The sequence below is a fragment of the Podarcis liolepis genome, assembly GCF_965112155.1.
Source record: "Podarcis liolepis genome assembly, chromosome: 6".
NCBI lineage: Eukaryota > Metazoa > Chordata > Lepidosauria > Squamata > Lacertidae > Podarcis > Podarcis liolepis.
In genome coordinates this window covers 256602-283369 of record NC_139559.1, presented here as the reverse complement: position 1 = coordinate 283369, position 26768 = coordinate 256602, and the positions used below count along the sequence as shown (strand labels likewise).

At 57.3% G+C, this 26768-nt stretch overlaps 2 protein-coding genes across 10 annotated transcripts in view; both read right to left on the bottom strand.

The window, feature by feature from the left end:
• Positions 1–26601, bottom strand: part of ELMO2 (engulfment and cell motility 2) — a 195566-nt gene extending 168965 nt beyond the window's left edge. Inside the window, exons 1-22 of one of the 8 annotated variants that reach the window (XM_083507392.1) lie at positions 26515–26597; positions 24426–24558; positions 23982–24022; positions 23699–23771; positions 23454–23504; positions 23086–23267; positions 21554–21653; positions 20494–20645; positions 20323–20401; positions 20019–20054; positions 19205–19255; positions 18798–18920; positions 18580–18714; positions 16536–16640; positions 16341–16449; positions 15939–16075; positions 14306–14469; positions 14102–14214; positions 13143–13250; positions 12827–12909; positions 12642–12719; positions 10100–11060 (exon numbers count right to left, since the gene is read on the bottom strand). In XM_083507392.1, coding sequence (XP_083363518.1) covers positions 10860–11060; positions 12642–12719; positions 12827–12909; positions 13143–13250; positions 14102–14214; positions 14306–14469; positions 15939–16075; positions 16341–16449; positions 16536–16640; positions 18580–18714; positions 18798–18920; positions 19205–19255; positions 20019–20054; positions 20323–20401; positions 20494–20645; positions 21554–21653; positions 23086–23267; positions 23454–23504; positions 23699–23771; positions 23982–24022; positions 24426–24503 — 2199 coding nt within the window. In that variant the 5' untranslated portion in view covers positions 24504–24558; positions 26515–26597 and the 3' untranslated portion in view covers positions 10100–10859. Of the gene's footprint in view, positions 1–10099; positions 11061–12557; positions 12720–12826; positions 12910–13142; positions 13251–14101; positions 14215–14305; positions 14794–15223; positions 16076–16340; positions 16450–16535; positions 16641–18579; positions 18715–18797; positions 18921–19204; positions 19256–20018; positions 20055–20322; positions 20402–20493; positions 20646–21553; positions 21654–23085; positions 23268–23453; positions 23505–23698; positions 23772–23981; positions 24023–24425; positions 24559–25796; positions 25820–26514 lie in introns of those variants that run through there. The other 7 variants (XM_083507393.1, XM_083507396.1, XM_083507394.1 and 4 more) reach the window with 7 other exon arrangements.
• SLC35H1 (solute carrier family 35 member H1) lies at positions 1617–8677 on the bottom strand. 2 transcript variants are annotated; one of them, XM_083508655.1, is made up of 9 exons: positions 8556–8677; positions 8314–8455; positions 7060–7123; positions 6901–6973; positions 6638–6806; positions 6459–6542; positions 5223–5398; positions 4834–4963; positions 1617–4708 (listed from the first exon to the last, which is right to left on the bottom strand). In XM_083508655.1, the coding sequence occupies exons 1-9, from the start codon at positions 8664–8666 to the stop codon at positions 4599–4601; spliced, it is 1059 nt and encodes a 352-aa protein (XP_083364781.1). In that variant the 5' UTR covers positions 8667–8677; the 3' UTR covers positions 1617–4598. The 2 variants fall into 2 exon arrangements, with proteins under 2 accessions (XP_083364781.1, XP_083364782.1); XM_083508656.1 differs by lacking the exon at positions 8314–8455 and having other exon boundaries at positions 8556–8645.
• Positions 26602–26768: the final 167 nt, after the last annotated feature.

Below are 26768 nucleotides of genomic sequence, written 5' to 3'. Positions count from 1 at the left end.
AACACAATACAGCATTAAACATTAAAAACTTCCCTAAACAGGGCTGCCTTCAGGTGTCTCTTAAAAGTAGGATAGTTGCCAAGTATCTGAGCAGCAGGGGCCAGGGTATGCGAGAGCTGCTGCCAAGGTCTCCTGCCTTGCTGCCTGTGGACCTTCCTGTTGCAGCACCTGGCTGGCCAATGGGAGGACAGGACAGGACAGGTGAGGTGCCCTCCACCTTTGGCCTGATCCAGGAGGGGATCTTCGGTTTTACACCTTGAGGGGAAGCTGCCTCTTCACCCTTCTCCAGCAGCCCTCAGCAGGAGCAGGGGGCAAACGCCAGGGGCCATCGGAGTGTGACTTCCCAGCGCCCCCTGGAAACAGCTCCACAGCTTGGAGCCCAGGAGGAACCTGCAGAGCACAGCAGGACCCACTGCCCAGGAAGGAGAGGATTCAGAGGCCCTGCTGCCCCCCAGAAGCCCCCAGACCCCCCAACCCAGGCCCTCCAAGCTGCTGAGGTTTTCATTTGGCAGCTGCAGGCCAAACACAGGCAGGAGGAAGCAGCAGCCCAGCAGACGGGCGCCTGGCACAGCAGCGCCACCTGCTGCCCGCTTCCTGAGTGTGGCCAAAGCCACTGGGGCGGCAGGAAAGAAAACACCTGTCTCTTCCTGCCCACTCCCCAAGATGGTGTGCTTGGCCGTCCAGGTTCCCGTCACAGGAGATGCTTCCATCCCGACATGAATCAGAGTTTTCTTATGCTTCAAAGGCTGCTGTGGCAAAGTCTATCGCTGCTAAGCCAGCCTCGCCTGAAGGTGCCCTTCTTCCTCTGGGCCCCTTCAGACTGGCAACTCGGCCTCCTTCCCCTCCCCCACCACCAATGCCCAAAGGCAGCTGCCTCCTTCCTCCTCCCCATCCACCTTCCCAGGGAAGAGGCCCCAAGGCCGTTCCTCCTGCTGCTCTCTGCAGTGGCTTCTCTGCTGCTGCACCATCTACGGTATTTTGAGGTGGGATAGATGATTTCATGTCTGATTTCCACTCTCCCTTGCTTTTGGCAACTCCCTCCCCCCCCCCGCCATTTCTATTCCCACGGTCACTTCCAGCTTACGCAAAGGATCCTTCCCTGCACAGAGAGGGGGCCTTCTTCAGCATGGCTCCTCCAGAACCAGCGCAAGGACACAGCAACACCCCTGGCCTCCCACAGCGTTGCCATGGAACAGTGGCTGGCCCCTGGCCCCTCCAGTCGCGCCCAGCATGGAGGGGGAAAGGGCTGGCAGGCAGAACTCTGGGGCATCTCCCAACTCCCTCCGGTTTGTGGAGCTTGGTTGGGGCAGAGCGCCTGGGGGCCAAGAAGCCCCCCTCCTCAGCAGGGGGCAGGGGCAGAGCTCAGCACAGCACAGGCAGGTGCCAGACAGCCACAGCAGCCGAGGTCCTTGGGTCTGAGAGGTGGGGCTGTATGGGGGGGGGTGCAAGGACACGGCTCCTTGGCAGGTCCAGATCTGTGGCCTGACGCCGCACAACACCTTCCCCTCCAGGCGAAGGAGAACATGGGTGTCTTTCTTCACAAGCACACCTTTTCCAAAAGACTGCAGATTCAACAACTTACACTAAAAACATTTAAGACACACAGACAATTACACTTCCTTTGTTAAGAAGTTTATAGGGTGCCTTTGGATGCTTGAAAGCAGCTGTGCGTTTTTGTGGAATGTACATTTCAGGCTCCCCCCCCCCCCGCCAGAATATTCTGCTCTTGGGATTCTCCTTGGCAGCTTTGTGGATTCTCTGCATCTCTGCCACGGCTGCTCTTCAACTAAACGCAATTGCCCACGTGCCTTGTCTTGAAGGGCGGTTGTAGTTGCGTCTCAAAATAAGAGCACTGACCGCAAATTAGGAAAAGGGCAGGCAAGAAGGCAGTTCAGTTCACGGGGGCTTAGAGCAAGCGAGGAGCAACACAAGAGCAAATTGTCCCTGCAAATCAAAGGCCAGGCAGACAATGGGCCCAGGAGGACAAAGCCTTTTGCTCAGGGCATCAGGCAGGCAAGGGCCAGCCAGGCCTGACCCTAACCCTCCTCAGCCGTGGAATGAAGGTCACTCACTTAACACCAGTGGGGAATTCAAGAATCTTAACAAGCTCAGCAAAGAGGCAACTCTCCTCTCTTGCAGAAACTCCACTTCCCACCAAATGTTCCCAAGATATGAGGCATATTTAGCAGCCATGGAAGGAAAGGACAGGCCCTCTCCTGGAAGGGCAACTGCTTGAACAGGAAGCAGCGAGGAGGAATGAACATCCTTGCATTCCTGCAAGGCAGGAAATAAATAAAATTTATTATTATTATTATAAGAGAGGCTCCATGCAGGGAACCATGATTTTTAATTAGAGGTAGGTAGCCGTGTTGGTCTGCCGTAGTCAAAACAAAATAAAAAAAATCCTTCCTGTAGCACCTTAGAGACCAACCAAGTTGGTTACTGGTATGAGCTTTTGTTTCTGGAAGGATTTTTTTTATCACGATTTTTAACTTGCTCATAAAGGATCCAAAGCAAAGGATCAGCAGAGAGCTGGTCAAGTTTGTGGACAACATCACGTTATTGAGAATGGTGAGGGGGAAATAGACAGCCAAGGGATCCCCAGGGTTCCCCTCCTGCCACCAAGCCAGCCAGGTGACAAAATGGCAAACGTGGTTCCGTGTGATTGTACATCCTCCGAGTGACGGGTGAGGAAAGGGCTCTTGGGGCTGCAGTGGGGAGCTGAAAATGTCAAGTGAATGTGCAGCAGCTGTGAATGTGTCAAATCCAACATTAGGGATCAAAAGCAAAGCCGCCTACAGGATTCCAAGTGTGATCCTGTCATAGATTTCCATAAGGGTAGTCGGGTCATCTCATTTTCCTTAGGAAAATTTATGGTGGCTAATTATGGGATACAGTCTGGTTCTGCTCACTTCGTCTCCAGAAGAAGCACAGCAGAGCTGGAAAAATCTCTAGAAAACGGAGGGCAAAATGTTCAAGGGTGAAGAAGCAACCAACCAACAGCTCCCCCCCCCCCCCCAAGATTAAAGGGCTGGAGCAGCTGCCCTTTGAGGAAAGGTTGCAACAGGCTGAGGTTAGAAAATGGAAACATGATGGGTGAAACTGGGCAAAATGAGCAAGGTTTTCCTCCCTCTCCTGCTACTAGAACCCAAGAAGGGTCACCAAGGAAGAGGGAGATTTGGGGTGGGGAGAGAAGGAGGCCCTTCTTCACACAGTGAAGAGTTTAACTCTGGGATTTGCTCCCAGGAGAGGCAGTGATGGCCACCAGCTCAGCTGGCTTTAGCCGGGGACAGAGTCACAGAGGAAGAGTGGCTGCAAGTGGCGACTGGACAGAGCGCGACTCCATGCCGCCTCCAGAAATCAGGGTGGGGAGAGCCCGGCTGCCACACTCAGTCCTCCTTGGGGGTCTCCCTTGGGGGCATCTGACCGGCCACTCTGGGAGGCCAGAGGCTTTGGTCCAACTAAAACCAGAAGCACCACCATTACATCTGAATGGATGGCACAGCTGCATTTCAGAATACCATGCACACCTCTGAATGGTGGCAGCGGCTGCCAGCGCCACCCCGTGTCCTTCTTGCCAGCTGCCCAGGGCCATTTTGAGCAGCCGCAGCTGGGGGTGGAGGGGAACTGGCAAGGCGGCTGCCACATTCTACCCCAAGGCTGCGATCCGAGACATGCTTGCTTGCAAATCCGGATGACTTCCATGGGACTTACTTCCAAGCAAGGGCGAAGAGGGTTCAGGACACTGAAATGCTACTCTCCAGAGCCCAGAGATGGGCAGTGGAAACTCCCAAACTGGCCTCCCATGTCCTCAAGATGTCAGCAGTAAGGGAGCCTCACGCCAAGCGCAGAGGTGAGCAGCGAGGGCTCCTCTTCACCCAGGCAGCCTGACTGGTCCAGGGCATTCCGCATTCAGGACTCCAGCTCCCAGCCTGCTTTCCGCAAGGCTACCCTCTGGTCCTATGCCCAACTCTCTCTCTGCCCACACCCTGCCCAAGTTCGTGGCAGGTTTCTACTGCTTCCTCCAGTAGCTGGAGCTCTGAGTACCATCTCAGAAGCGCCTAGTTCTGAGACCACCGTGATGCCCACCCCCTCCAAACTCCAGGGACTACTGCAAACCGAGAAGCAGAAAGCCAGAGGCTCTCGGCTGCTCTCTGGCCTCAGCCCACTTTGGTCCCAACACGTCTCCCCAAGCACCAGCTGGTCCTCCAACCCCAACAGCCTTTTCTCTTCTTAACACATTCACGTGGCACTGCCTCCGACCCCGAGGGGCACGCAGGCCAGAGGGCACAAAGATGGGCGCAGAAAGGAGGCACCCAATGTGGCCATCCATGAAGGCTCACAGGATGGCACGGTCAGCCGCACTTTACAGCCTCCCCCAAGCTCCCTCTCTGAGCCACGGAGACCCAACGCAGCGCCTGCAGCCGCCAAGCTTCCTGAGGCTCCCCCACCCCCGAGATCTGTCCCATAACACCAGGGCCCAAGTGCTTCAGCCTCTTCCCTTCTGAGGGGTCCCGAGCCCCCCCCCCCATTTGAAGCCCTCCGGGGTGGCAGGCTCCCCCTGCCTTGGGCTCTCTTGGCTGAGCTGCTGGCGTGTTTCAGCGCTGGGGGAATCCCGCAGGGTCCTCTTCCTCCTGGTGGTGGAGCAGCAGCAACTCCAAGTCCGGACTGGAGCAAGACTCCTTGGGCTGCCTGGCGCCCTTTTGCCCTGCGCAGAGAAGGAGGCACTTGTCAGCCGGCCCCCAACAGGCAGCAGGGCTTCTCCGGCCCCCACCCCAAACCTTGGCTACGCAGGAAGCCCAAGTCCCAAGACCCCACCACCCCCAACATTACCTGTGGCACTGAGCGCCTTCAGCGCAACGTGGAGGGAGAGCCCCAGGAGGCAGACGACGAAGCCCAGCCAGTTCAAGAGGCTCAGGCGGTCTCCCATCAGGTGCGTGGCCAGCAGAAGAGTGCAGACCTCCTGAGGACAAGAGCAGGGGCGAGTCACAGCCGCCAGGACCGGCGGCCCCAGGAGCAGATCGAAAGTCTCATATTGGGAAGGGGGTGGACTTAGTCTTTGTCATTGGGGCACAGAAGCTCCTCAGGCCTCCATGGGACAAAGGGAAGACCCCACCCCAAAGACTCATGGGCTCCCACCCAGGGCCAAGCAAGAGGCGACTGGGGCCATGGGTTGGCTGGCTAGGCAAGGAAGGGCCAGAGGAGGAAAGGCCACCCAATACCTTGAAAATGCCAGAGATGGACAAGGTGAGGCTGGAGGTTTTCGACACCAGGAGGAACTCGGAGAAGCCCAGCCCAAAGGCCAGCAGCCCCCCCACGGCCAGCTTGCCCAAGAGGCCCAGCAGACGGTCCACCTCGTGGAAACGGAAGAGCTTCTCCGACGCAGACAAGGGCAGGCCTGGGAGGAAGGGGGGGGGGAGAGAGAGAGGGCTCAGGAAGCAAGTGCCGTGGGCTGGACTTCCAAGGGAGGGTGCTCAGCCCTAGGGGCCCTCAGGGCTCCTCCTGCCGAGCCAGGGGCCCAGGAAGCTCAGCCCTGTTCTGGGGAGGCCGACCCACCTTTGAGCAGGCAGAAACTCAGCAACAGATTGACAAACACTCCAAGGGTTTCTCTCCCTCCGCAACCAAGGAAAATATTCCTTGCAACTGACCAGGAAAGTTGCCTGACCACCTGCGGGGGGGGGGGGAGAGGCCTGAGGGGTCCACTATGAGCTTCTCCTACAGGAAGAGGAGATGCTTTGGTGGCCGCAAGACTGCACTGAAGCAAACAAATAATTCCCAAGTCAAAATGCAGCATTTCTTTGGGTTTCCACAGTGGTGACAGTTTTGATTTTCACCGTTGATGTTTTTAAAATTTCCTATCAACTGAGATGCTTTTGGGTGCTGCCCTGTCTTGCAGCTCCAGCTCTAAATTTGTAACTTCTGTTTGCCGAGAACTAAAGAACCAGCCCAAAGTAGCCTGACGGACGTGGCTTTCCCCCCTGCTCATTGTTCTCTTCCACTTATGCACCATGCGCCATCACAGGGCGCTGTCTAGCCACCTCCATTCGCTTCCCTGGGTCTGTGAGCATGGATACAACCCCGCACATTCTGTCCACACCTAACAAAAGACTATTTTACATTTCCCCATTTCTCCCCAGAATCTCTCCCTCCCCCCTTCTACATGACTGGAGCTATGAACGTACCAGCCAACAGCTTTGGAGAAGGAACCTAAACCCTGCTTGGACCTCAGTGAATTCCCTAGAGCCACGGTTCATGGTGGGGGGACCAGGATTTTAGAGATGCTTAGGTGCGGCACGACCCAAAAAAGGTTGGGAACCACTGCCCTAGAGTAAGAAACCCCCAGACAAGCACCCTTTTGGGGAACAGCTCCCCTGGGAGAAGATTTGCACCTGGGTCCCCTGCTCTGCTGCTTTCCGCTCAGGTGCCATTTCTGTCCCCGCCGCACCCAGACAACTTACCCTCAAATGCAGCGAAGAGGGGGAAGAGGCCCAGGAACATGGCTGGCTGCAGGTGGAACATGGTGTCTATGGGGTTCTGGAGTCCTGCCAGAAGGATGAGAAGGGGGAGCCCATCAAGGAGGAGGAAACGGAGCAGGGTGTCGCCTGCCCCCCGACACCCGCCCCAGAGGGACGCATACCCAGCTCGTCCTTCTGCAGAAGTATCTGTGTCAGCGTCCAGCGGATTCCGCCCAGGAAGGAGGCGCCCAGCACCATGGCAAAGCCCTCCATGTCAAACTGCGTCGCCTTGTAGGTGAAGAGGAAGAGCCCCCCCGCAATGAGCAGCACCACCAGCACCAGCGCCGCCCTCTGGTGGGAAGAAGAACAGCGCAGGTTGCTAGTGGCCGCAGGCCCAATGATCCCCTCCCGCTCAGCCTTGGGGGGTCTGGGGCTGGGCGCTCACCGGCTCCTCCAGCTTGAAGACCAGAGAGAAGAACAAGATGAAGAGGACAGCCGAGGACTTGGTCATGGTGTAGCTGCAAGGCCAGGGAGGAAGGAGGCCGTCAGGCAGGCAGGCAAGAGAGACGGGCAGCGTCTTCACAAGACCCCACCCCATACTCACAGTGAGACGGTGATGTAGAGGAAGCTCCAGTTGCTGAGCCCCACGTCCAGGGCTGTTGACAGAGCTGAGAGGCAAAGAGAAAGAGGACCGAACGAGAGGTCAGCCTGGCTGTCTCACCCACAGCTAGTCAGCCAAGATGTGTTCAGGAAGCCCCCAAGATGAGGACAATGGCTACAGCCCTTCTTCTTTGCCCCCAAGCGACTAGCATTCGGGGATAGAATGTTGCCACCTTCCTCCCCTGTGACTGAGCTACCGGCCCAACCTCCACCTCGTCCGGCAGTAAAATATGGAAGAACAAATTGTACATTCTGCATTTTCCCTTCTCTTTCCTGGGTCCCTTTCCCTGTGGACTCCAAGTGTGAGGAACAGGAGAGGAGAAGAACCAACTGCTGCCCTCCACATGAGCAGGCGTATTTTCACAAACCGTGAAAGAAGGCATGGAGAGGTGTGTCCTGCCCCTTCGCCTTGATGCTTCTGGTCCTGCCTGCCTGCTTGTGCAGAAATTCAAGGCTAATGGTCTCCCCAGGGCCGGATTTAGGTTTGATAAGGCCCTAAGCTACTGAAGGTAATGGGCTCCTTTCTATGTCCAGTTGTCCTTTGTCAACAGCAAATTGTTGCTGTTTTTTGTGTTGAATATATGCAAGATGGTAATTAACAGAACTAATAGGTATCTCAAGCCATTTGCACATAACAAATAAGAACCTACACAACACAAAACACTGTTGCTGTATCGGTTTTATTTTATTTGTTTTTTATCTTATGTTTTGGAAATGTACATTCAGTGGTTTTTTCCTTTAAATTTTTTGGGGGGCCCTAAGCTAGAGCTATGGGATGCGGGTGGCGCTGTGGGTTAAACCACATAGCCTAGGGCTTGCCGATCAGAAGGTTGGCGGTTCAAACCCCCGCGACGGGGTGAGCTCCCGTTGCTCAGTCCCTGCTCCTGCCAACCTAGCAGTTTGAAAGCACGTCAAAGTGCAAGTAGATAAATAGGTACCGCTCTGGCGGGAAGGTAAACGGCGTTTCCGTGCGCTGCTCTGGTTCGCCAGAAGTGGCTTAGTCATGCTGGCCACATGACCCGGAAGCTGCACACCGGCTCCCTCGGCCAATAAAGCGAGATGAGCGCCGCAACCCCAGAGTCATACGCGACTGGACCTAATGGTCCGGGGTCCCTTGACCTTTCAGCTAGAGCTTGTTGAGCTGATAGGTAAACCCGGCCCCGGGTTCCCAGCCCCTCCTGCCTTTCCCCGGCCTCACCTGCGGGGCCCACCTGGCGCAGGTAGGCGGCCCAGGGCAGCAGCGGCCGGGCGGGTCTCCGGGCGCAGCGGCGCGCCAGGCCCGAGAGCGCGAAGATGACCAGCAGGTGGAGCAGCGTCATGAAGAGCGGGAAGCCGAAGCTCTGCGGGGGGGGGAGGGGGGAGAGGGGGGTGAGCCGGGAGGGGGAGGGGCGGGGGGGAGGGGCGCCTCTCTCTCCCTCCCCTCCCCCCTCCCCCGCCCACCTTCATGATCCACTTGTTGTAGAAGGTGATGCCGATGGAGAAGGCGTAGTAGAGCAGCACCAGCCCCGCCGCCAGCGCCGCCGACCCCGCGCCGCCCCCCGCCGGCCGCATCCCGGCGCGCCCCCCCGGACAGCCGCTTCCGGCCACAGGCCCCGCCCCTTCCCGCCCCGACGACAGAGACTCGCCGCGCCGCCAGAGCGGCCCCTTCCGCCTTCTCCGGCGGCGAAGACCAGCGCCTCCCCGTCGCTGCACCCTGGGGACGGGCCCCGCCCCTCGGCCTCCTTCATTAAGGGCGTTGCATTTCTTGCCCCCCTTCTGGTCCAAGGAGCTCAAGGTCCGATTGCCTGGTTCTCCCCCTGCTCATGTGATCCCCCCATCCCTGCGAGGTAGGCGAGGCCAAAGCAGACACTGGCGCAGGTTACTCCCCGTGGCCTTCATGTGCCGGGGTGAATTCGAACCCAGGTCCGGAATCTGATTGCTGCCGCCCACTGGCAGGAAGGGCCCGTCGGGGGCCAAGTGGGGCTGCTGCTGCCCCCGAGTCCCACCTGGCTGGGAGGCGAGCGAGGCAGCCGTGGGGCCTGATCCCCTTGTCCCTGCGCTACTGCACCCACCACCTTTTCCCGGAGGCGCCCAGTGGGCAGATACAGAGCGGCCTTGAGCCTGGCACGGCTTGCTCTCGGGAAACCTCCGCAGCATCCTTGCCGCTCTTCCAGGGTCTCCCCAAACATCCAAGGAGGGACCCCAGGTCCAAGTGTCTCCCAGAATCCTCACCAGTTAGGGGTGGGAGGCTGGGAGTCCAGGCCCTGCAAGGCATCCATGGGCCCCTGGCTGGCTAGACCTGACCCCCCCTCCATTCCACAGCTGTCAACTTTCAGATTTGAAAATAAGGGATCAGCAGCCTCCCCTGTCCCGGGGACAGTCTATGGGATATCTAACCATCCAGGATAGCAGCGGGAAACAGCGCTGGAATAAGGGAATTTCCCCCCCAAAAAAGAGGTTGACAGCGATGCTCCATGCATGAAGTGGCCCAAATTTGGCTGTAATCCAACCAGCCACTCCGAAAAGGGAGCAGGGGGCAGCAGGGATGATTGTGCCCACAGGGTTTAAGCTGAAGCCTTCGATGTGGGGAGGCAAGACACAGCCCCCTGCCAAGCAGGCAGAGAAGGGTTGGGCTGCCCTCGCAAGTGGGGGTCCGTGTCCCCAGTCTTCCAAAATCGCAGGAAGCCTCACAAGCACCCATATTCTGCTCAAAATAAGACCTGCAGGAGCAGAACCTCCGGTGTTTACTGCCAGTTTTCAGAGGAGAAATGGGACGTGTTGCTGCCCACTCACTTCTCCTCTGAAATCCAGGATTTTGGCACCATCTTCACCAGGCAGCTCTCACTTCTGCCTGGGGTGGGGGGTGGGGAGAGGCACTGGCACCCACAAGAAGCAGGCAGCCCTTTCTTCCCTCCCAGGGAACAGTCCGCTTCTGCTTCAGCCTTGGGCAGTGTCTTCCCCTCCCACCGCCTGGTCTGTGCAAGAAGGAAACAGGAGCCGGCAAAAAGGAGGAAACAGCCTTTAATGCAAAGATCGGGGAGGGGGGGTGAGGGGCATGCCAGGTCCAGCCTGTGCACTGTGCCCCACTGCCAGGTGAAAGCAGCTAGACTGGCAGCCTTTCTTGGGTTGGTGGGGGAGGCGTCTCAGTGCTCTTCCACCCAGGGGAGCCTAGATGGGGGGCAGAAGCTGAACCACGGCTGCATTTGCCACTGCTGGGCTCACAGGATGGAGCCCCTGCCTGCCTGGAAAGTAAGGGAATCATGTAATGGTAGAGTTGGAAAGGGTCCCCAGGGGTCCCCTCGCCCAGCCCCCTACAAGGCAGGCCCCAGAGACAGTCATGGATGAGGCTCTGCTGCCAGCCCCATCTGCCATGCCCCCTTCCCGGGGAAGGCAAGAGCCCCCAGCGGCCTCAGGCCAAGCACATCAGGCAAAGGCACAGCAAGGACAGCTCTGCCACAGATCTGCAGGGAATGCCACGGGGGGGGGGGGGCGGGCTTCAGAGCACGCTCAGCCCTCCAGCACAGCCGGCTGATTCTGGAGTAGCCGGGCTCTGGCTGCCCTCTGCTGCAGGGCGGAGAACAGCTGCCATAGAGGGGAGAGTCTTGTAGCATTAAAAAACCCCCAAACGCGACTGCCCAGCCGGATCCCTCCTTCCGCAGTTGGAGAGGAGGCCACCCCCACCCCAGCATGAAGAAGAGGTCCTGGGCATGCGCTGGAGGGGGCCGGAGGCTGATCCCCCCGCCCTGCCTCTGCTGCCGAGGGGCGTCATCCGTAGTGGTAGACGAAGTCGTAGCTGCTGGGCTCCTTGGGGACGGGCGGGGGCACCTCCGGGATGGGGATGTTCTCCAGGTCCAGCAGGCGCAGCTTCATCTCCATGCTGAGCAGCGTGTCCAGGTCACTCTTGGTCAGGTCGCTGCCCATCTCCTTCCCCAGGAGGGCGTTCAGGCCGTCAATCCAGATGCAGTACTGTGGGAGAAGGGAGGAGGGACCTGAGACCCCAGGAGGGACCATGGGGGTGGGGGTGGCCTGGCTGCCCCTCCTCTTGCCCCCTGACATGTTGCGGGGGGGGGGACACACACCTGCCCCCGCTTCCTTCATCACAGAATTGTGGGGTTGGAAGGGGCCCCGAGGGTCATGTGCTCACAAACCTCCCAGGAAGCGCTTCCCAGGGAGTCCTCTCCTCTGTGAGAACAGGGTGCCGGACTCGGAGGCCTCATCCAAAAAGATCTCCCCATATAATGGCATCTAATAACCTTCCTTCCTTTCCCCTGAGTTAACGGGGTCCACGTCTTGCCCCCTCGCCTTGTCTCATGTCTCTGCCATTATGCCCCCTTCCACGCACTCACGGACCTGCCGTTTAATTTCTTTGGGTTTTATTTTGTGCCTTGTTTTTACCTGACCGTGATCTGTAACTGTACATGGACTGTATATTGCCACCAGATCCTGCCTGATAACTCTGCAATTTGCAGAATTTTGCATAACCTTTCATTTTGGAAAGCAATACACAGAAGAAAACCAAGCAAGAAAATCAGGCTCCTCAACCTGCCACGTCCCTCTCTCCTCAGGCACTGAGCTCCCTTCCATTTTCCATGGTGGGATTCATGTCTCTCCCCCACCCCACCCCGCCTTGACTCTCCAGAGACTGAGCAGCTTTGCAGAGGCAGGCAAGAGAGAGAGGGGGAGAGAGAGGGAGGCAGGAAGGAAGTTGGTGGGCAGCTACATGGTCAGCCCTGCAAGGTTTGAAAAAAGGAGCCGAGGTTGACGGAGAGGAAAGAGTCAAGGGCGGGGGGCTGAAGAAAGCAGAGAGGCAGCAAAGCAGCGGGGGGGGGGAATGGAGGAAGAGCAGCCCAGATGGGGCAGCCGGATGCAGAGATTGTTCTAAGAATGTCGTCATGGAGACCAGGGATGGCTTCCCTAGCTGGGGGCAGGGGCACAAGAAAGCCTCCTGGGTAAAAGGCAGGGCCCCCACCCCCTTTCAGTCCTCCTCTCGATTTTCTGGGCTCAAGAGGAAGGAGACAGTCTCTGCTTCACCCACAAATGCTCTCCCCTGGTTTTGTGAAAGCCCCAACGCCCCAGGTGGCCTGGGCTTCCTTCAGAGAGAGCAGCCCTTTCCTTAGAGGAAGTGACAGGAGATATGAGAGCCGTCGTCAAACCTCTCAAGGGCTGCCCCATGTTTTCTCTTGCTCTGGAGGGCAGGACTCGAACCCATTCCTTCCAGCTACAAGAAAGGAGATTCCAGTGAAACACCAGGAAGAACGTTCTGGCAGTAAGAGCCGTTAGACTGTGGAAGGGTCTCCCTTCAGGAGGTGGGGGACTCTCCTTCCCAGGAGGTTACTGAGCAGAGGTTGGACGGTCATCTGTCAGGGATGCTTGAGCCGAGATTCCTGCATGGCAGGGGCTGGACTAGATGGCCCTTGGGGTGCCTTCCAGCTCTACAATTCAATGACTCGGAACTGCAGCCACGGGACAAGCCAGGAGGAGGAAGCGCATTGCAGGAGCAGGGCCATCCGTCGGGAGGAAGGCAGCTTCCCCTCGCTCCTGACTCACCTCGTATTTGTTGGGGGCTATGAAGTTCAGGGTCTCATCCGGATCATACAGGATGGAAAAGGCCAACTCCAGAGCCTCCTGTGGATGGGAAGAGGGAGAGCAGGGGCTGGTGAGCCAAGGAGGCCAGTCCCCACCCCCTGCCAAGGACACCCCCCCCGGTCTTCCTCCCCTCCCCAGCCAGCTACCTTGTTCTGCTTCAGAGCCCCCTTCTCCTTCATGTGCGGACAGTCCTTCCCAGTGACGACGGCCTTGATGTCTGCAACGGGAACTGGGCGAGAGAGAGAGGCTGCTGGTGAGGCTGGGCAAGAACAGCGGAAGAAGCCCCTTCCCTCTTCCACGGAACCAGAGAGTTGGAAGGAGGTATCCCCGGGGGTCCTGCAAGGCAGGAATCACAGCGAAAGCCCCCCGGGGGCTGCTGGCTGCCCTTGCCCAGAGGGCTGGTCATTGAGCCCCTGCCCACTGCCTCGCCTAACCCCCCCCCCGGCCTGGCACGGCACTCACTCTTTTCCTGCAGGGCCTCAAAGGTGACCTCCCCCTGGGCGTTGTCCTCCAGGTCCCCGTAGTGAAGCACTTTGTGGTTCAGAGCCAGGCGGCAGAACCAGAACCGCTCTGCGGGGCGACAACAACAGCACACGGCCCATAAGAAGGCAGGGAGGCTGCTTCTCTGAAAGGCCAGTCCACGGAGGGTGCCAGTCCACGGAGAAGTGGACTTCCTGTTTTGCAGCAAACCTGGCAAGCTGCCCTCTCGGGTACTCTAGCGCCCAGGAGGGGTCCCAGACGGAGATTAATGGGGGGTAAGGGGCATGTAGCCCCATACCTTTCAAGGAGATCAAAAGGGCACGACCCACAGTCGTCTGCGAATGCCCTTTTGTTTGTTTGTGAGAAGGGATGGAAATCCCCGTCTCCCAGATGAAAAGGCAAGGGCGCTGGGCTCAATGGCTCCATCCTAGCACAGTCCCAGCAAGCTCCCATGGTGAGCTGTGAATACCTTTGAATCCGGACATAACTGGCAAGTGAAGAGGCAGCCCTGAAAAGATTCTGATTTATGCTGGAGGAGAAAACCATCTGTTTGGAAAGGTTTGGAAAGAATGAAAGACCCCAAGGGGGGGGGCATCAAGCCACGGGGGCCAAATGCCTAATTATCATTATGATTATGATTTATTTCTACCCCACCCATCTGGCTGGGTTTTCCCAGCCACTCTGGGCGGCTTCCAACAAAAGATTAAAAATACATTACAACATCAGTCATTAAAAACTTCCCTAAACATAGAATCTCGGACTCAAGGTAGACTGCCTCCAGAGCTGGAGGTTCCATAAGGACATAAGATAGCTCACAGGAACTGTGCAAATGTCCCAGAGGGGGGACCCAAAGGCAAGAGCAACCCTCCCCTCCTGCAGAGCCAGCCGCGGCCAGGATTCCCCCCCCCCTCCCAGCCCTCTCCTCCCCGCTGCGCCCTCACCTTGCCTCCGCCGGTTCCCAATCTTGCGGAAGCTGCTCCCCTCGCAGAGGCGGTTCAGGCGCTGCTGCTTGATGAGCTCCAGGATCTCGGGCTGGATCTTCTCCCGCAGCTCCCTGGGGGGCGGCCACACAGCAGCCGGTGAGCACCCCCGCTGCCCCTGCCAGGCGCCACCCCCAGCCCTGACCCCCCCAAGCGGCCGCTCACATGATGGGCGGGGAGTGGAAGTCGTCCTGGCTCATGCGCTCCGACTGGCGCAGGCGCAGGATCTCCGAGTAGCTGAGGCTGCGCAGTTTGCTCTTGAACTGGTCCAGGGAGCTGGGCTTCGAGGGCAGCGCCCGCATGATCTGCTCCCGCACCACCTGCATCACCTGGGAGAGGGGGGCAAAATTACGCCTGGCAGGGAGAACGGCGGGGGGGGGGACGGAGAGGGAAGCTCTTCTCTCATAAGTGTGAGAACATCCAACGACTGAGGGAGGGAAGGGCTTCTTCACGCAGAGCATCGTTAACCTGTGGAACTTCCTCCTGCAGGAGGCAGAGATGGCCTGGGTGGCTCTGAAAGGGCTATTGAGGCCACTGACCACAGTGGTTCTGCTTTGCCTCCCTGGTCAGTAGCAGGAATGCTTCTTGATGGCCCTCGCCGGAAATCTGCGGTGGGAAAAAGTTCTCTCGCACTCAGATCCTGCTCATGGTGCCTTATGAGGAACGGCTTCCATGATGCCTTATGAGGAACGGCTAAGGGAGCTGGGCATGTTTAGCCTGGAGAAGAGGAGGTTAAGGGGTGATATGATAGCCATGTTCAAATATATAAAAGGATGTCACATAGAGGAGGGAGAAAGGTTGTTTTCTGCTGCTCCAGAGAAGCGGACACGGAGCAATGGATCCAAACTACAAGAAAGAAGATTCCACCTAAACATTAGGAAGAACTTCCTGACAGTAAGAGCTGTTCGACAGTGGAATTTGCTGCCAAGGAGTGTGGTGGAGTCTCCTCCTTTGGAGGTCTTTAAGCAGAGGCTTGACAACCATATGTCAGGAGTGCTCTGATGGTGTTTCCTGCTTGGCAGGGGGTTGGACTCGATGGCCCTTGTGGTCTCTTCCAACTCTAGGATTCTATGATTCATGGGCCTCCCATCATGGTCAATGTGGCTGGCCACTGAGAGAACAGGATGCTGGGCTAGACTCAATGCAAATTTGGCTCGAGTTGTTTCACGCATTTACAGGATGATGTGTCAATGTATCCACAAGTGATTGGATTCTCGTGTTCCTGCCTTTTGCAAATCTCACAGGCCTCCCTCCTGTATGGCATTTCCATGCATCTCTGACCCTGGAGGGTGGGAAGTTTATTGGTATTACTAGAAGGGCACCAACAGCTGGCCAAGAAGGTATATTTAGAGTTGGGAGGGCGAAGCCAGCTTCTCCTTGAAGCATTCCAGGGACATGGAAGGAAGATAAGGGAATGTCAACAGGCCTTTCTTTCCTGAAGGCCAGAAGACAAGTACAAAAGATGAAAACAGAGCGGAGCCGGACTTTTGACACTCCTTGACCTGTAACCTCTTTTGATACATGCCATGACATTTTGTGATACATACCAGTAAAAGCTTTGTTCAAATGTCCTTTGAGGCAGTCTTTGCTTGCTGGCAAGGCTGCCCTATTGTGCAATAGTTTTAATCAACTGGGTCCTTACAAGGTCCTTTTGCTTGCGAGTCTCTTGGTTTCCTTGCTATTTAAAAGTGTGTTCCCTCGCCTGGGCCAGACCTGGGCTGGAAGGGGAGACCCCTGCCCACTGGAGAGCAGCTGCCCCCTCCCGCCACCCCCTGCCTCTGCCCCACGGCCACCCCACCTTGTTGAAGTCCTCCGCTGTGGCCCGCATCTCCTTCCAGGTCTTGTTGAGCAGCTGGATGCAGATGGCAAAGAGCTCCTCGAAGGCGCGGTCGTGGGTGAAAAACATGGGGTGGTAGTCGTTGCGGCCCTCGTTGGCTGGGCAGGGAGAGGGAGGGAGGTCAGAAGAGCCAGGATGGCACCTCAGGGGAGCACCAGGGAGGAAGAGGAAGCCAAGCAGGTGGGAGGGGCATCGTGGCCACAGTCAAGCAACGTAAATTCCCTGGTTGGAGGGGGGGCCTTTCAGTCCAGGGGCCACTTTCCTGCACAGGCAGCTTCAGGGCCCCCTCTGGCACAAGTGCTCAAGAGAAGACTCTATGGGTGCTCCCCCCTCCCCCCCCAGCGCTGCTCCCCCTCCACTTACGCAGCTCCCCGACCTGCAGGATCTCGCACAGCATCTTGGTGAGCTCAATGGCGCTGCGCCCAAAGGGACACTCGTGCTTATCCTCCCGGCTGCTGTTCTCCAGGACGATCTGTGGGGCAGGAAGGGAGCAGAGTGAGGGGGTGGGGCTGGGCCAGGAGCCTCGGCCTTCGCAGGGGGGGCACCCTCCCCGCTTACCCGGATGTAGGTGTCCTGGTGGCACTTGGCCAGGTAGAGCATGTTGTCCAAGGCCAGCATCCCCGGCGGGGTCTGGGTGAAGTCCAGGGCAGGGTTGATGTGGTTCTACGCGGGAGAAAAATCAGTGCCTGCCGTCAGCAGCAGAAGGAAGGAGCTGCCCCCACGGGGTCCCCACTGCTGAAGCAGAAAATTCAACTGTGGAACTCCCTCCCACAAGAGGCAGTGAGGGCCACCAGCCTGGATGGCTCCAAGAGAGGGCTAGCAAACTTGCTAGAAGGACCAGTGGCCAGAAATAATGGGAACTGTAGTCCAAAAACAGCTGGAGACCCAAGTTTGGGAATTTTGAATCACATTAATAGTTTTGATGAACGGTTTCTGATATTTTCTGGCATTTTGAAATACTATAAATTTACTATGATTAAATGGGCACAAGATGTTGGTCATAACATTATGTTTGCTGACTGGGAACAGTTGTGGACCACAGGTATAAAATTTACGGCATGTAATGCCCTAAGAGAGAATATTATGAAAATGATTTATAGGTGGTACATGACCCCAGTCAAGCTTGCAAAAATCTATCACTTGCCCGATAATAAATGTTGGAAATGTAAAGAAACTGAAGGTACATTCTTTCACCTTTGGTGGACGTGCTCAAGGATTAAGGCTTTCTGGGAAATGATCTATAATGAAATGAAAAAGGTATTTAAATATACCTTCCTGAAGAAACCAGAGGCCTTTCTTCTGGGCATTGTCGGCCAATTGGTGTTAAAGAAGGATAGAACTTTCTTTATGTATGCTACAACAGCAGCAAGGATACTTATTGCAAAGTACTGGAAGACACAAGATTTACCCACTCTGGAAGAATGGCAGATGAAGGTGATTATATGGAATTGGCAGAAATGACTGGCAGAATCCGAGACCAGGGAGAAGAAATGGTGGAAGAAGACTGGAAGAAATTTAAAGACTATCTACAGAAATACTTTAAAATTAATGAATGTTAAAATGATGTTGGACGGAAAATAAGTGGTTTTGGTATTAAGGCTAATAAGAATATGTAAATATAGATACAGATAGGTAGCCGTGTTGGTCTGCCATAGTCAAAATAAAAAAATTCCTTCCAGTAGTACCTTAAAGACCAACTAAGTTAGTTCTTGGTATGAGCTTTCGTGTGCATGCACACTTCTTCAGATAAGTGTGCATGCACACTTCTTCAGGTATCTGAAGAAGTGTGCATGCACACGAAAGCTCATACCAAGAACTAACTTAGTTGGTCTTTAAGGTGCTACTGGAAGGAATTTTTTTATTTTAAATATAGATAGTTATTTGGATGAAAATATATAGTTATAATAGGTTAAGATTATAAAGACAAATGAAAGAGGGGAAGGATTTGCTGAAAGGACTTTGTAAACAGGAATACAAAAGGGGAGGTGTGAGGAGGTCAAGGAAATAAGCAAATGAACTTAAAGATATTGAAAAATGGATTATTTCTTTTTAAGATATTGTTCTTTCTTTTTTCTCTTTTTTATTTTTTCAACTACCGGTTTTTTAGGTTTCTTTTTTGGTAACTTTCTTATTAGCTCTTGTTCTTTTTTCTTTTTTGTATGTGTAATAGTTGGTTTAAAAAAAACTTATGTTTTGTATGTTTTGTGTAAAATCTTGATAAATATTTTATAAAAAAATAAAAATGAAATACTATAAATTTACTCAATTGTATTAATCATTTTGATGAATTTGTTGTTGTTTGCTTTACTTACATGTTACTGTGTTTGACAGAATAGCGACTGCAATGTCAGTTGTTTCCTAATGTTATTGTTATGAATGGGAGCTGCTTTGAGCTCCACATTTGTGGCTAGAAAAGTGGACCATAAATACGAAATGGAATCAAATCTCCATTGCTGGAACGGCAGGAGGGGAAAGCGCTGCTCCTGTGCTCTGGGCTGGCCTGCTGGTTCCCTCTGGGGCACTGCTTGGCCGTGGGGAGAACAGGCTGCTGAATGAGGAGATGCCCCCCCCCCCGGCCTGAGGGTCTTGGGGGGCTGCCTACCATGAAGCCCAGCATCTTGTAGTCCTTGGTGTACATGGCTCTCCTCTTCTCTGTCCCGCCCCCAGGGAGGCTGCTGCTCTCCGACTCGGCGTCAAAGGCGATCCTGCGCAGCTCAAAGATGATGTCCCTCTGGGCCTGGCGAGCGAGGAGAGAGGGCAGAGCGTGAGCCCAGCGCGGAGGCTGCCGCTCACAGAGGGGGCCACAGTCCTGCCAATCACCTGGTCGCTGGGGTCCATTTTGGTCATCATTCTCTCCTCCAGGAGGTTGAAGGTCAGGACCTGCAGCACGTACAGCTGATGGGCCATCTCTGTCTTGATGGGGCGGTTGCCCCGGATGACGTGCTGCGGGAGGAGAGGGAGGGAGGGAGGAGGTGGAAGAGGCTCACCTGCCAACCCCTCCCTGCGTGAGCAGGGCCAGGTCCCCCTTCTGGCCCCTGACCAGCGGGGGACACGCCTGGCTGGGGAGGAACAGGAGCCCCCACCGTCCGCGCCCAGAAACACCCACAGCCTGCAGGCCAGAGACCGTGCAATGGGGGGGGGGCACAAAGACTGGGTGCCCTGAGACGGGGCTGAGATGGTTGCCCAGAGGCACGGCTATGTCAAGGTCAAAGCCTGGTCCTACTCACTGCCAGGATGATGGAGCGCAGGTGCTTCTGAGCAAAGGCATTGGCCATCTCCTGTTGGGGGTTGACAGAAGAGAGAGAGAGAAAGAGAGAGAGAGAGGAAACTCCGACCGTGCCCCACCTCGGGGGGAGGGGGGGGGGAAGGGTGCTGAGCAGCCCAGCAGTGCCGTGACAGCCTGCTCCAAGCACAGGCAATGCAGCCATTCAGCAAAGGGGCTGCTCCCACCCTCGGAGAGTCCTCTGGCTGTCCATCACCCAAAGCAGCTGCACCCCCAAAGCCCCCACCTCAGCAGCCCCGCCAAGGAGCCCAGGCCACCTGCACTCCCTCTGGGCCCGTCCCTGTGCACCCACAGAGCACACCCCCCACAGGATGCAACAACAACAGACCCAAGCGGTGGCAGGGGTGGAAGGGGGAAAGAAAAAGAATCACCCTGCTTTTGCCCTCTCCAGATTAGCCAGGAGCTGCAGCGCATGGCTGGTCCAGGAGGGCAAAAGCGCTGCCCTGAGTTCAGAAGATTCCCTAAGCCTCAGCAGCCAAAGAACCAGGGAGGAGAAGGCGGCCACAATCTCCTCTCCCTGTGGACACATGCAAGGTGTGCAAGCCAGATAGATGTGTGTGTGAGAGAGAGACAGACACAGGCAGAGACGGAGACAGACGGAGACGGAGCAGGGCTGCCTCTGAGGCGGAGGCAGAGGAAGGGTACGGGGGTCTCTCTCCATTTATTCCCAAGACATTTCCATCCCCCTTTCTGGCTCTGAAGAAAGAAAACGTCAGTGCTCTTCGAGAGGAGCCTCCCGGGCTGAGGGATTTACTTACAGTGCAAGGCAGGTCTAGCGGGTTAAGGAGCTTCTCCTGCGGACAACAGGAAGCGGAAAGACACAAAGAGAAGCCGGCAGAAGAGTCAGCACAGAGACCCTTCGCAGGGAGGGAGGGCAGGCAGGCGGGGGGGACGGGACGGGCAGACACACAGAGACGCAGTGCCACGCAGCACATCCACAGACCGGCCAGTCACCACCTGGAGAGGAAGACCTCCCTCCCCCCTGCCCCCCATCAGCAAAGGAGTGCAAGGGCTGGTGCCCTCCCCTCCCTGCCCATGGCGCCCCCTTGCCCAGCCACCCACCTGCCTCTTGTCCTCCGGGGCCTTCAGAAAGAGGGCGTTGATCAAGGCAATGGCATAGGTCTGGATCTCCTGGTTTGAGCTGCAGGGGCACAGGGGGGAGGGCATGAGCGGCAGGCGGCCCCCACCTCCTCCCACCCGGACAGGATGTGCGGTGCTGGAGGCGCCACTCACACTTGCAGGTGGGCAATGAGCTGCCCCACGGTGATCTCCTCGGCAATCTTCTGGTAGAGGCTCTGGCTGTTGAGCACCATGCTCTCCAGGATGGCCAAGGAGCGCTGCAGGATGGAGACGTCCACCGTCGGCTGGCTCACGTAGCCCGCAATCTGGGGGGGGGGGGGAGACTGCTGAGCGCCAGAGGCAGGCATGCCCACTGCCCTGCCCAGGGAGCCCCCCTTCTCCTGTGCCGCCTGCTAGGTTTGAAGTCCATTTTGTGATACAGTGGTACCTTGGTTCTCAAACGCCTTGGTACTCAAACAATTTGGAAGCTAAACACCATACCCAGAAGTCTTCCGGTTTGCGAACTTTTTTTCGGAAGCCGAACGTGCTCCATTTTGAGTGTTACACTTCCGTTTTGAGTGTTACACTGAGGTCTGTCTGTTTTTGCTATTTATTTTGTGTTTTGTTTTTGTGGCTTTTTTTTGTGTGGAACCCAGTTCAGCTACTGACTGTGTGACTGCAGTACATTATTTATTGCTTTCATTTTATGGATCAATGGTCTCATTAGACAGTAAAATTCATGTTAAATTGTTGTTTTGGGGGTTATTTTTAAAAGTCTGGAACAGATTAATTCATTCTGCATTACCTTCTATGGGAAAACGTGCCTTGGTTTTGGAACGGACTTCTGGAATGGATTAAGTTTGAGAACCGAGGTACCACTGTATCAGCTTCCTTGTTTTTGATCTGGCAATATATTGCGAATCACAGTTGCTATGCAAAAATCACGATGCAGGAAAAACCGCGAAGGCAGCCAAGGCTTCTCTCAGTTCCTGCAGCCCCTGCGAACTCTGCCAGCTGAGCTCTCCCCTGCCTCCTGCAAGGGCAGCGAATCCCAAGAGCAGGAGCCAGCAAAAGTCACAGTGAGGGGGAAACTGTGAAGCCAGCCGAGGGCTCTGCATAGCTCCATCCTTATTTCCGACAGGGCAATATACTGGTCCATCGTGATGTTTAGTGGGTGAGATGTTGAAAAGCAGCGATCGCCCAGCCCTGCCACCCGCTCTGGCGGAGGCTGTACCTGCTTGATGAAACTGATGGACACCATGTCCCAGGAGATGATGCCGTGGTCCATGAGCTCCAAGAAGGCTGTCAGGGTGAATGCCAGCATCTCACTGTAGCTGCAGGGGGCACAGGGGAAGGCAGATCAGTGGGGGGGGGCACCCCCAGGGCTCCCTCTCTCCCCACTCATGGCACGCAGAGCTGCAACTGGGCACCATCTTGGCAGTCTCACGTCAGCACATAGTGGGCAATGGGAAAGGGAGCCGCCTGCTTCTGGGGCCTCCTAGTGTCCTCAGCACCTGCAACCCAGAGGCCAGAGGCAGGAATTTGCGCTCCCTCCATGCTCTGTGGCTCCACCATCCGCCTGTGGGATGTGCTGCCGCCTGGAGAACCAGAGCAGAAAAGGGAAGGGCAAAGCAGGCCGGGCACTCAGAGCGACCAGCCCGCCAAGGCCTGGCAGTGACAGAGGAGGATTTGCTCAGGCCACCCAGAGGCTCGAGGCCTCCCTGCGCTTGCCCACTAAAAGCCAACTTGGATATTGAATTAACTATTCAGCAGTTTTTAAAAACCATATTAAACGGTATATATAATACCATAAAATATTCATTACAAACAGCAATGAAAACAGACTTTGAAAACAGCAGGCAGGATGCCATTGCCAAAATGCAGATAAAAGCAAGTTTAAAAAGCCGAATCAAGGAACACATCCAGGAAGGCTTGGCTAAGGAAAGGGTGGCAGCGTTTGGGCCTGTTTAGAGAAAATGTAGGAGGCAACACAATGGAAGTTTGTAAAATCATGCATGGCATTGAGAAGTGGAGAGAGGAACGTTTTCCTCTCTGTCTTCTAACGCCAGGGCTTGTGGATATCCCACGCAACTGAATGCTGGAAGATTCAGGACTGATAAAACCAAGTCCTTCTTCGCACAGTGGCCATCACCTTAGAAGGCTTTCAGAGTGGATCAGACCAGGGCCTGGAGGCAAAGAGGACACTGGGTGGCTCGGCTTTGCCAGTCAGAGACAGCCATGCTTCTGCATCCCATTTGCCGATAACCGCAGGGGGGCACCGGGTTGGCCACTGTGAGAACAGGCTGCTGGACGTGGTGGGCCCCCTTGGGCCTGATCCAGTGGGGGGGGGAGTCTGTCTTATGTTCTTACATTACAACACTAAGTAATGGGGAGAAGACCCTGGCCTGGAAGGATTGTCTTCTAGCCGGTGGCCTTTCCCCTCTCTGTGCCCCAGTGACCAGCATCAAATCCCAGCTGCCCCCACCCACGCCAGGAGGAGAGAAACAGCATCCAAGCCAGGCCCTGCGGAAGAGCAAAGAGAACACTGCCAAGGAGGGGGTGCCCAAGTCTCTGCTGCCTCCCCTGCCCTCTTGGCAGCCCTGGGGCAGCTGCCCCCCCCAACCAAGAGCGCCCTGCTCCAGAAGAGGCTGGGGGGGGGGGCTGCAAGTGGCTGCAGTGCTGGAGCAAAGAGAAGGCCAGAACTGTCAACATTAAAGGACAGACCCACAAAAAAGTAAGCGCTGCTGGTGCTGGATGCCCACTTACTGGGAGAGGAGCTTGGTGCCGCTCTCCACGAGGCGCGTGAGCACTGAGATGCCGTCCATGTTGATGAACTCTGTGGCAAAGGTCACGTCCGCAGAGAGCTTGGCCAGCTCCTTCATGGCCTCCAGCCGAGCCTCCATGCTGTGCGACTGCGTCCGGTCCATCAGCTGGCGGGCGGCCCTGGACTGGGGGGCAGGGCAACAGCTAGCCCCTTGCAAACCCCCAACCCCTCCAGGGGGCTCCCCTCAGCCGGGCAGCAGAGAGAGGACAAGAGGAGGTGGCCTCGTGCCATGAGCCCAAAGCCAGCCAGCAGGCTCCAAATCCTCAAAGGGGGATAAAGAACACCCCCCCCCAAGGCAGCCCAGACCTACTGGAGAAACTGCCAGCTGGAGGATGGTCCCGTTCTTGATGTCACAGCGGGTCTGCAAGGCAAGAAGGGGGGGCTGCTTAGCACGACAGGGAGAGGAGCGGAGGCCCCCCAGCGGGGCTCCTGGTCTGCTTCTGTGGGTTTCCTCCAAGGCCCCCACCCTGATCAGAGTTGCAAGGAGCTGCATAGCACCCCACGGCCCGCTCCCTGCTTTTTTAGATGGCGGGTTAGGAACCAGCTCCCACGCACCTGCTCTGTAATGTACAGCTGGGCCCCATCTGCGTAGCGCAGCGTGTAGTACTCTGGGTTGGGCAGCGACCACCTAAGGGGGGGGGAAGGACCATGTCAGTCTCCTCCCTCAGGAAGCAAGCTAGCGGGGGGGGGCAGGTGAGCCACACCCAGGAGCCGGAAGAGCAACTGAGGGGCTCAGAGGAGGGGATCCAGCAGGTCCAGAGCCCCAAGCAAGCAGCTGGCTGGAGGGGGGGGAGAGGCTGGCGTGGCCCCCATGAAGCCAGCTGTGGTTCCCACTCACCCGTCACAGACCTCCTTGATGATGGACGCCAGAGGCCGCTTCTGAGAGAGGCAGGGGGAAGAAAGAGAAGCCTGAACTGTAACTCTCCTCTGGACGGCAGGTGATCAGCCCCCCCCCGCCCCCCCCCCCACCATTCAGCACTAGAAGGCCTGGACACCCCAGGAAGCTGACAGTTGAAAGAGGGCAGAGAAAAGAAAGCCCTTCTTAGCAGAGTGGAACTCTGGAACTCCCTCCCACAGGAAGCAGCTTGGCCAGCAGGGCTTTCCAAGAGGGTCAGACCCATTCCGGGAGGAGGACAGGGCTCTCAATGGCTACCAGCCCCGTGGGCTCAGCTCTGCCCCAGTAGGAGGCAGCCAGGCTTCTGAACCTCAGGTGTGAGAACAGGATGCCAGATGTGGTCCCTGCCCCCCCGCCCCGCCCAATCCAGCAGCCTGCGCCCGTCACCTGGTCAATCTCCAGCAGCTGAGCGTTGGCCCCCGGCCACTCCACAGCCACCTTGACAATGTCCGACGGGGGTGGCATCCCTCCTGGCTGACGGCCACCTCACAGGTGGGGGCAAGGAATGGGCCTCCCAAACCTAGCCAGAGGGGAAAGGCACGTCAGCTCCAGGGCAGAGGGGATTCTGTCCGAGAAATGCCCCCTCAAGCGGGCACTCCGAGGACCCAGCAGCACCAGCCTCTGCACAGGCCCAAAGACGAAGGCCCAGAGCCCTGGCAAGCAGAGCCAGCCCCCCGGCTAGGCAAGCTCTTTGCCCCCCACCCCCCCGGCTTCCAACAAAGACCTGGCCAGGAGGGGCACTGCTCTCAGAGGCACCCAGACCACCTCCTGCTGTCCTGGCCAGGCCCAATTCTGGGCCTCCCCCAAAGACTGCCCGGCCCCACCTTCCTAGAGCTGGGAAGCCGCTGGGAGGGCAGCCTGGCCAGGAAGCAGGGCAGGGTGACCCGGATGCCCCAGCTCTGCTCTTCTGCCCAGGAGTTGCCCCAGAGGAAGCGCAGGCGAGTGAGGGGCCCCTCTCCTGACCACAGCAGCCAGCCAGGCCCCCTCCCAAGGGATGCCAGGGAGGACCCGGGCTCAGCACCTCTTTGCCTTGCAGGGGCCAGAACAGCTGGTGCCTCTGCCTGCCTCCCCTTCACCACCAGCCTCCTATTCAAGGCCAGCCGCACTTAACCCTCTCCTGGCTGCTGCTGCTGCTGCGGGATGTGCCACCTCCTTCCCTCTCTGCTCAGGGGGGCAGCAGCAGCAGGAGAGGGAACCTCCCAACAAATTCCCTGCTGGAGGTCCAGTTCTGTAGCTTTATTTGACCGACTCTTAGTTTTGCTAGGAGATGTGGGTCATTATGTGCTGTGCAAGTTTTTGAACAGGTCTTTTTTTTGGGGGGGGGGGGAATAAAGCACGCTGCAACATACACAATACATCCAACCCAACCTGTTTTTCCAAGAAAAGTTGAATATATTTTAAGGGCATCACAGTTGACCATTATGATCTGCCCTTTAGTTTTTAAGAGAGGTGAAGATGAAGGCGCTAAACTATTTCATGTTAGTGAGCCCAGGGAGCTGGGTCTCCCAGGGATGGACCCCGGAAATAAAGGGCACTGCAGATCGAACCCGAGATTTGTTCCGGATGCCCACATGCAGGCATTCTGCTGGCTCTTTTTAAAAGAAGGGTGTGTTTCTCCAAGGTCCTGCCCTGAATGCCTGGCCAGAGGCTTCCATCAGGCATGGCAAGCCCCATATGCTGCCAAGCCCACCAGGCAGCTGCCCCACACCAAGTCCCTTCCTTTGCCTCTCCCCCAACTGCCCCTCTACAGAGCCCCACCTGTCCATTGCACTGGGGGGGGGGGCTCAGGGTGCTGCCCACCCCAGGCAAGTCCGGGGTTGTGGCAAAAGCAGCAGCAGCCCATGAGGAAGCCGCCTCCTTCTGGGAAGGGAAGAGGAAGCCGCCTCCTTCTGCAGAAGAGCCAGGCGGCAGGAAGCCCGGGGGCATTTCGGGGGCTATTTCTGGGGGGGGGGCTGCCCCCTCCTCTCCCGAAGAAACTGGGGGTCTGGGCAGCGCAGGACCAGGCGCTCTCGCCCCCCCCAGGCCCTCCCACCCACAGACCCTGCCTGGGAGGGGGGAGCAGAGATGGGGCGCCCAGATGGGCCAGGGGGGCAAGAGCAGGAGTCCCCCCCCAAGCTGCGGCTTATGGGAAGGTCCCAGCGGGGGGGGGATGCTTGCCGGGCGCCCCGTTGGGGGAAGAAGCCGAGCAGCTCCTCCAGGCCAAAGGAGGGGTCGCCCCCTCCCTCCCTCCCTCCCTCCCAGCAGGCGCCCCCCCCACGGGCCTCTCCAGAGCAGCAGGGGGGGGAGGCGGCCCGCGAGGGCCTCTGTCCGGAGATGGGGGCCGGCCGGTCTCCCGCAGGCCCAGCAGGGGGCGCCCGTGTCCCCCCCCCCCCCACAGAGCGGCGTCCGGGGGGGAGGCTTCCTTTGAAGTCGCCGGGCCCCTCCCCCCCCTGCGTGAGTCGCCGCTCCGCCCCCCCCCGCCCCGCCCCGCGCTCACCCGGCTGCCGGGACCCTCCGCTCCGCCGACGCCGCCGCCGCCGCCGCTCTCCCTCCGGCCGCGGACCCGGCTGCGTCCCGCCCTCCCGCCCGGCCGCGCAGCCCCATTGGCCAGCGGCGCCCGCCACTCAGGAGCGCGCCTCGTCCCCCATTGGCGCCCGCTCCGCTCCTTCTCTCTCCAGCCCGGGAGGCGGGGCCTCGTCGCCCGGCGCCGGCTGCCATGGAGACCGCGCAGCTCCGCCCCCCTCCGCAGCC

What these genes read in the sequence shown, in the direction of transcription:
- SLC35H1 (XM_083508655.1), bottom strand. Translation starts at nt 8,666, where the DNA reads ATGCGGCCGGCGGGGGGCGGCGCGGGGTCGGCGGCGCTGGCGGCGGGG. An exon ending in CTCTACATCACCGTCTCACT is followed by an intron (nt 6,974 to 7,059) that starts GTGAGTATGGGG and finishes CTGGCCTTGCAG; the next exon opens with CTACACCATGACCAAGTCCT. An exon ending in GAAGGCGCTCAGTGCCACAG is followed by an intron (nt 4,709 to 4,833) that starts GTAATGTTGGGG and finishes TTCTCTGCGCAG; the next exon opens with GGCAAAAGGGCGCCAGGCAG.